Genomic DNA, 9,299 nt, shown 5'->3' with positions numbered 1-9,299 from the left:
TCTTTGCCCTTGGCCAACATAAATATTCCGTATTTATGTGATTTTTAGAGTAGGTCCCAAGGGAGTTAGCTAGAGTAGGTATCAAGAGAGTGGAAAAAAATAGCTGAAATTAATATTTTTGCTAAAGTACCTATACAAGACTTGCATTTGAGGATAATGAACCATGGACCAGTCAAAAATAACCTATATCTACATTTTTTTAGTTGATAATAATTCAATGGATACCTACCTATGAGTGTTGATAAAAAAACTTACTGCCAAAGAAATAACTAATTCAGATCTGGAGTTAGGAATGGACGCTCAAATGACACACAATGGTACACTCAAACAAAAGCATCACCAACGTCTGATTAGTGATAATGTTGTAGTTCCCATGCTAACAAAGCAAGGCTAAGAGCATAGTGCATAGATAGGTACCTACTTGTGTAAGCTAGATGTAGCATCTAAATTGGGAAATAATGAGACGATGAGTTACAAAAACAGACAAAAAACAGTTTTCACTTCAAACATACTAAGTACGTCAATTTATATACGTCATCTATAATTTTATTTTCTCATATTTAATGACATAAAACAATAGTGATAAAATATAGGTACCAATTGATACACCCCTGTTACAGGCGGGCTTCTCCCGGTGTAAAATAATCATTTAGTAGCTATCAAGTCGAAACGTAACCCTGACCTCTAGAAACGGCTTCGTAAAACATCTAATCTGAGTCCTTGCTCAACCACGTAAGTATTTTTTTATTCATAAGTAAAGGCCTTCGTCCGGTGTGTGAAAATCACATATTGGGCGGAGGTGTAATTAAGATACATTTAATTTAATTTAAAAAGTATAAATGATGATGGATGAAAGCGATAATTTTAAGACTAAATATAAGTACTTATTCAAATCTAATAAAATTTGCCGGCAACGTTGAAGTCTCCGCGCGCCTGCGCCGAGGTGGTCCTCGTGACTCGTCAAATCGAAAGGATCACGCGATAAAATTTGGCCAATCACGAGAGTCCTTTTTGTAGAATGGCGTGGGTACGCGAAGTTTAAAAAAAAAAAAAAAGTTAGTGAGCGTCCGGTTTTAGAACGATACGGACTGACGACTGTAACTGTAAAAAACTACAAAATAACCTTGTCAAACTCAAGATTAAAATATATACCTAATACCAAGTTACGCACAAGAAAGTCTTAGTGTTTTATTTAACCACAAACATAAATATATCGTTCCTTTTTTTTTGTGAATCCGGGGTTCGATGGACACCTGAGCTAGCCGCTGGAACCCCGGGTATCTCACTATCCTAATTCGCATGGAAATGTCATTTAAGTAATTTATAATAAAGTGTTTTTAAAATTTCTAAGCAGGTTTTGAGACTCGACGACTCTTTTTAAAATTATTTGATCCGTATTCGTATCCAGAAAGTTTTTTTAATTCCTTGCAAAATCAGGTTGTTTGTGCATTTTTGTCACAAAAATGTGCTAAAATATCCAAATGTCAATCTATAGATTGGCATGGAGCTATCTATGGAAGATTGAAAAACCACAATAATTATTATTATTTTGAGTAAATAAAAACAACTTCAACGATGCATATTCCATCTTTATTATCTTAAATCAATACACATTGAACAGCATATTATTTAGGTAGGTAAAATAAGATGAAAGTAGGTAGCCGATTACTTGTTCCTGCAGTATCAGAATATTCCTAGTTATACTAGTGATTCTTTAAATATTTATAAATCATTTCTAACATAGTGTTTAAATAAATATTTAAATTCATCAAATATGATGTCTACCAATGAACTCGTAGATTGTCTCCTATGATACTTAATAATAATATTATTTAGCGTTATAATTACTAACCGTTATGAAAAAGCAAGGCTATACTAAAATTCAAATGTTTTATAAACAACAGATTACGATCCTTCAATAATCTGTTTGTTATAGCCTAGATTCGCAATGGATTTCTTGGTAGGCACCATATTGGTCTGCTTTTGTGTATCCGCATTCCCGTCGATAGCGTTAAGTACTTCTTTCTCCATTTTTTGTTGTAGATATTTGCTGAATTCTCTGGTTTTCAAAATGGCCTCATCCAGATAAAAATTTTCTGCTGCTTCCATTTTACCTTTTTGACGATACATGGATGTGTCATTGACGATGAAACATTTCTTTGCCCAGTCTTCTAATTTTATATTGGTCTCGTGATTTTGTTGAAATTTTATTCGGCCGGCCATTCTTGATTCTGTAAATAATCCAAAAGGCTATATTATTACAACATTCACTGTCACCTGAAATTAACATAATCAGATTTAGGTAGGTACGTACTTTGCGACATTTAAAAAAAAAAGTATTATTATAATTTATACTCGTATTATATTCCAGAGGTGTTTTCAAACTGTGTATTATCTCCTTTATTTAACATTGGATATATAAATATTGGTTGAGATTATTAAGTTTCTTGACAAATACATTATGCCGTGTGTGATTAGTTAAACCTGTGTGCGAAAAGAAGGTGTTATGTCTAAAATTGCTACATTTTAGGAGAGCCAAAAGAAAATCGATTTTTGGATCATTTTGTATGGAACTCCAATGTTTCTGTGTGGAATTTAGTAATTCAGTGACATTGATTCGACTAATCCTTTTTCCCCTTTGTGCATATTATGTATTATGTTATAACACATTGATACCGCCTAAACCATGGCATCCTCAGAGGATCCAAGGCCATGAGGCCTGAATCATCATTGGGCTGATTCATGCAAACATGAACAGATCGACTGCGAGGCAAATCTCTAGCCCGTAAGCAAATAGTAATTATTAATATCATTTTTTTAATATTATTACCTACATTTCATCCAATTTTGACCAATATTGGAAGCAAAGTTCCCAGCCATACAATGTACCTAGCACCTAGAATATCTGATTTGAGATTACTTTGAAAAAATATGTATTTGTACCTAGTTCAAATATTTCAAAATATGTAGCTAACAAGCAAAGAAATGCAGAAGGTAGTAATAATTCCAAGAAATTCACAGCCCCTTTCCAAAGCATGTACCTAGAAAAGGTCTGAAATATGAGACCTGAGGTACCTACTTACAAGCCAGGTACATATGCCAGAGGCTGTTTTTGTCATTTTTCAGAGATAGAATAATTGTGAATTGTTTGTTGGGTATTATTACTACCTACTCTGCCGTACCAGCCCCTATTAGGGTCATTCGGGTTTTGGTCTCTGTGGACGTCGGCTGTGGCGCCGCGCTCCCGGCGTCACCGCCATTTTAAATTTAATTATTTTTTTTTTTTAAATATTTTTTGTTAAATATTTTGTACGCTGTACTTTATTGTATTTATATTCCGAACAATAAACGCCCTGTTTTCGCCTGTACTTCCGCGTTGTCAATCAACATAAACATGTTCCCGAAAGAAGAAGCAGACGATATCACCGTGACATTCATCATCAGGGGGGTCCAGCGCATTTACCTACACCCCCCCCCCCCCCCTTTCGGAGGTAACAACATTTTTTGCTTTTAAGGCTTATCGCACTCTTCCTTCTGCTTACAGATTTTAATTCTTATTCTGATCAGTTCATATTTGATTCATAATTATGATTGTATCTATTTAGAATTATTTTCTAGAATATGTGAATGACGTGTCAACAAAAATGGTACAAAGATTGAATTGTTACCAATTGAGAATGTCCTAAGGATGAAACTGGTCTAGTGATAAATAACATTGTTGAAATTAGTATGGAAAACAAAAATATTAAATTACAAAAATGTATATTTCGTTCACCATCTTGGTATTTTATAGACTTCCAATTGCAAAATATCAAGTTTAACTTTGAATTTGTTTATTTTGCATGAGTAAACATTACACATTACAAGTTTTAAATATTTGCAACACAATAAATTATGTGGGTTACATTAATTATACTTTAAGGTCAACTGATTAATGATAGTGGAACATCTCATAATGAGCTAAATAAATTCTAAAAAAACAACCCCTTAACAAGCGACATTTCGCATAACGAGTGACGCGGAAGAGCTTATGGAGTTGAATCCTATTTCACAGCGAAAAGTTGTGGAGAAGAGTTTGTCAGTGGAGGAGGAGGAGGTAGCAAAGCAACAATCTTTTTAGTAAAAAAAAATTAATTATTGTCATAAATTCATAAATAATAATAAGTAATTTTCTTTGAATAAACGTTACAAATAAACAAAATTGAGTGTTTTTTTTGGCATGGAACGCATTGTGGTAGTTTAAAAATTGTTTCGGTTAACGAATGTTTCACATTACGAGTAAGATTCTGGAATGAATGAATATGAGAGGTTCCACTGTATTACCAAAACAATTAAGTAGTGTTATTTCTATTATGATATCCAGCAGGTTTGTTCTTAAAACACATTGACTGCTGACTAGATAATTACTTTTTAATTACCATATTTAAATAGCATGCTAAATATATTGAATGGCCATCTAATCGTTACGCGCTGATCGCGTCTTTAGCGTCCAATATATTAACGGTTATCACTTTAGCACGTTTCCATTATTTTCATTGTTACAAATTAACATGGAAGGAATTCTATAAACTAAACGGTTATTGGCGGCTATCTCTAATTCGTAATATGGCAAAAATTTAGGTTGGTAGACATTTCGGTCAAATTCGGATATGTTCGTGCTGCCGAACCCAAGCGGATAAAGCCGAACCAGCGCCATCTAGTCGGTAATGAGCCGAACACAAGAATTTTGTATTGACACGTCAGATATATCAACATTACCTACAATTTTATTAGTCATGTCATAGCGATTGCAGTACAACAGTCGGATCTTGCATATCAATTCTCAATATGTAAAATTGACGTACTCTGTCTCGTTTTCAAAGTTAGCATGGCCAAGAGAGGGGCTGTTAAATGATATCACCTTTTGACAGTTCAGACGGTTAACTTTATTACATAATCAATCACTAGAATACGTAAAGTGATAAATGTGATATATTTATCACAATTAGCTCTTTTTGAATGTTAAGTGATATGTTAGAATAAGCATGCAGATGTAATTATTACATTTATGAATTATTGACAAAGATAACAGATTATAGAACCTACACTTAAATAACAGTGCACAATAATATAACAAATTTTCCACAGAGCTTACCTGTGTCAGCAGCCTGCAGGATAAGTGATGAAGAATTCCATGCCACTGCTCGAATATAACCAATTTCGTGGCCGTAATTTGTACTTCGTTAAAAAATTAATTGTATTCACTAGTTATTGTCAGTGTAAATACAAAAACAGTAAAGACAAATTTTATTATTTCAGTGTAATTTTTTGCTTTCGACACTCACGATGACTGCGCGGCTTAAGCATCGGCCTATAGCGTCGTGGGACCCAGGTTCGAATCCTGGGTCTGACAAGTACACATATTGTTTTTCAAATTGTGTGTAGTATGGACCTAATAGGTTGACAAATGGCTGACATCCATTTCTCGTAAAAACAAAATCCGTTAATACAAACCTCCACTCGGTGGAGACCCATATGATCTTATTAGGATCGAATGTGGTCGAAAAAAAAAATCTATTTTTCACTGGCGAAAAATCACTCTCATCGCTGGAAATATTTAATGACGCTGACGCCGAAGAATGCGGCGCGTCTCTCGTATCGAACCTGGAGTGACTGACTAGTGGCGCCATGTATGTTCGTATGTATGCCTGGGCGGCATCCGGTGACAATAGATGTATGCACCGGTGGTGTGCAGTCCATTGCAACGCAATTTTTTGATAAATATGTACATACATACGTATTTTTATTCTTTTTAGTTTTTTTAAACCGTGTTATTTCGAAACTGTGCAAAAAAAAGCCGTGCAAAAAGAGGATCGGGTGTACTCGAAACATATTGTATGAAACGACAACTGCAGACTCCTGAAGTTTATACCGAGGAAACAAAGGATGACGTCAAGGTTGAAAAACCTTAGCATAAGTCACCTGTGACATCCAGCAGACTTTAAGATGGATATTGTTAAGATGATTGAGAAGAAGAAACAAAGAAGTAGTATGTGTATATGTGGACGTGACTCATAATATTTCAACATCTCCCATCTCAATTTTCAATATGTAATTGACGTACTCTATCTCTGTACTATAGGGGTGTTAAAAGATAGCACTTTTTGACAATTTAGGCCAGTCATTCTCAAAGTGGGCGATAACGCCCCCTTGTGGGCGCTGGAGGCTTTCAGGGGGGCAGTAGAAGGCTCAAATAAAATTAGAGGTATTAAGGAAATCTAGAGGGGCGACGGCAGACAAATTCTATCTATAAAAATCCGACGGAATCTAGACACGGCACCACTTGAGATGCGATTTACTACTCGAATGCTTGGAGTCCCGTATAGATAGTTAAATTAGAGTCGCTTACGCATGTAATAATGTGGATGCAGCTTTATATTTCATGTACATAGTCCATGTTTAATGTTAATAAAAATACTTCTAAATATGATTAATTAGAGTTTTATTTCCTGTCATTGAAACATTCTTTGATCTCAGAAATAGGATATGGGTCACACCCTATCTATACTATCCATATAATAATGCATGTTTAAAAATTATATTTGCAATACTTAACTGTTTTTAAGATACACAATAGATGGTAATGTAAAAAGGTAAGTTAAAAAATATGCGGTCACTAGATTTTTTTTAAATCTCAAAGTGGGCGGTGGTTGAAATAAGTTTGAGAACCCGTGGTTTAGACAGTGAACTTATTGTAATAACAAATTAACTGTCAGATGATCGGCTTGAGAGTCTCGCAGTGTAATTTGACTTTTATTCATTAGCTAAATATTTTTTTTAATATTGAACATAAAATTATGAACCTGCGGAAAATTGGATTGTAATATCTTTGCCATTTGTTATCTGAATCGATAACAAATTTATAAAATATGCAATATTCACAATGTCAGAATTATTATGCAACTGAATCATTGCATAATAATTCTGACATTGACTTATTGGAATGGAGACAATGAAAATTAAATCATTTGCTGCAGTTATCAATAACAGCAATAATTTATGAGAACAGGACCGCCACCAAAGATACAGCCATCTGTGTGTTCAAACCAAAAATATTAAATATTCTTCCACAGTGTTCCCACAGTGAGCTATATTGCTGGAGTGGTGGAAGGGGGCAGTGGTAGCAATGGCCGTTGAATATAAATGAGTGGGTGGTGGAAGCAAAAAGAAAGCAGAAGAAAAATTTGAAAAACAATTACATAATCATTACATTTAGTAACCCATTTTTCAGCTTCACTTTTATATAAGAGACATCTATTTACGAAAATCGATCATATGGTCAAAATTTAACAGAAAAAAATGTACTACCATAATTTTCTGTATTATGACAGCAGGTAAGCCTCAGTAAAAGTATATAAAAAAAATCATCAGTAGCCTGATGATGAGTACCTCCAATACACGGAAGTACATTGGAACACATGTATTTGTCTGAGAGCGATTAAAGACACATATCCAAATTCCATGTAGCGGAGGTACCTACTCAGCTTTTACCCACTAACCAAATATTTTTTTCAAAATTGATTTTTTTACAAAGTCTCTCAACCGACCACTGATGTATATAGTGGTTGTTATTTTTTTTAAATAAATTAAACCCAAAATCCAAGTGATATTAGATAATAGTCAAAAAATATTCATTTATTTATTAAATATCTAAAATTATGCCATTAAACCATACACAATTTTAGATATTTTATAAAAATAGAAGAATACTCTAGTATTCACGTATTAACGTATATTTGGTTAAAAATATAAATTAGTAATTTAAGAAATACTGTAATATTAGTACATAAATAGAATATAAAAATATTTGTCGTAAGTTCGATTCGAATCCACACCAACAGAACTTCAATAACGTATGTTTGTCTTATTAAGGTTAAAAAAGAGCCAACGGCATGCAGTGTTCCCAAGCAGTCACCCATCCAAGTACTATCCGCGCCCAATGTTGCTTAACTTCGGTGATCGGACGAGAACCTTAGACTGCTCGGCTAGCGCGCTCGTCGCAATGAGGTGAAAAATTGTAATAAAATAGTAATGGTAACATTTTTGTGTTACACTCGAATTTATGCACACAATTTTAATATCGCGGCAAGCAGTAAAATATATACATGTTAAAATCTGTGTAATTTCACATATCTAATAATATTATGTACTGTTTGTTTTATAACTTTTAAATCCTGCCAAACGCATAATGAAAAAATATGGTTAAAAATATAGGATGATCCATCCTATCGTATATAACACTATTCATTGTAGGTATAACATGACCCAACCATTAAAGATCGCCCAATTGTATCTGTGTGACCTCCTACAAACTCTATTGCTATACCTCATTGTTGTATACTTGGGTTCATCAAGATTGGGCCAAAAATATCACAAAGTACTAACCTGGTATTCTGGATCATGCAACAGGCTGTCACGCATACTTCGAAACTGGTCTTGTCATTGTTTTGTAAAAGATTCATTTTATGATGCGTTGGTTCAGTCCTATGGAATTTGTAGTTAGTGACTTAAAAAAACATAAAAATTCTACTGATTGGATTTAGCAAAATATAATATGTCACTAAGTTTGTATTTATTGTTTCACTCCGAGAGGAATTATATTTGTGTTGATGGATATCAAACGTCGTAAAGTCCACATATTGAAAAAAATTACTTTTGATATACGTTTAATAGAGTATGCAAATCTGCATATGATGGTATACTGCAAACCCCCAAAAGTCCACTGTTTATGTATGAAATCACGTTTCGAAAGATCAATACTTTTTCAAATCACCTAAAGTTCACAAGCGTATTTTATCGAACTCCATAAAGTCCCAACCGGCCAATCACTGACAAGCTAGAACCCTGTCATGGCCGCCATTGTTCCACTTTCAAGCTAAACGTGAACGACGGCTCCTATCATTTTGCTTAATTTCTAAACAATTAACTCATAAAATGGACGTATAAGTGAATGTTGTGGATCCAGACAAAGCCAGAAAGAGGTCGAGCACCGAAGCTAAGAAGAAAAAGGCCGCCAAGACACAGAAATTGTGAGTTTATTAACTTGAAACCGAGTTCATTCATTCAGGTTTTAGTTTTTTGTGACTTTTAGACAGGTTTAGTTTTAGTTTAGTTAATCAAGTGTACTTAAGACTAATACCCAATGTTTTTGAATTTTCAATGAAGTGGGTACTTCAATGTGTCTTTTGCTTGAGTTTAATAATTACTAATAGGGTAATTCTAATAATAATTTAATAAACACATAATTAAATATATTAGCT

General features: G+C 33.9%; 1 protein-coding gene across 1 annotated transcript; it reads right to left on the bottom strand.

Moving 5' to 3' along the window:
• Positions 1 to 1,571: 1,571 nt before the first annotated feature.
• LOC147065075 (uncharacterized) lies at positions 1,572 to 5,185 on the bottom strand. Its single transcript, XM_085957129.1, has 2 exons — positions 5,135 to 5,185; positions 1,572 to 2,231 (listed from the first exon to the last, which is right to left on the bottom strand). The coding sequence occupies exon 2, from the start codon at positions 2,221 to 2,223 to the stop codon at positions 1,906 to 1,908; it is 318 nt and encodes a 105-aa protein (XP_085813255.1). The 5' UTR covers positions 2,224 to 2,231; positions 5,135 to 5,185; the 3' UTR covers positions 1,572 to 1,905.
• Positions 5,186 to 9,299: the final 4,114 nt, after the last annotated feature.

Source organism: Rhyacophila brunnea, unplaced genomic scaffold (assembly GCF_057557595.1).
Source record: "Rhyacophila brunnea isolate RB1 unplaced genomic scaffold, BYU_Rbru_1.0 scaffold_6, whole genome shotgun sequence".
Classification (NCBI taxonomy): Eukaryota; Metazoa; Arthropoda; class Insecta; order Trichoptera; family Rhyacophilidae; genus Rhyacophila; species Rhyacophila brunnea.
Note: the sequence above shows the minus strand (reverse complement) of the source record. Positions and strands in the feature narration are given on the sequence as shown.

What these genes read in the sequence shown, in the direction of transcription:
- LOC147065075 (XM_085957129.1), bottom strand. Translation starts at nt 2,223, where the DNA reads ATGGCCGGCCGAATAAAATTTCAACAAAATCACGAGACCAATATAAAA.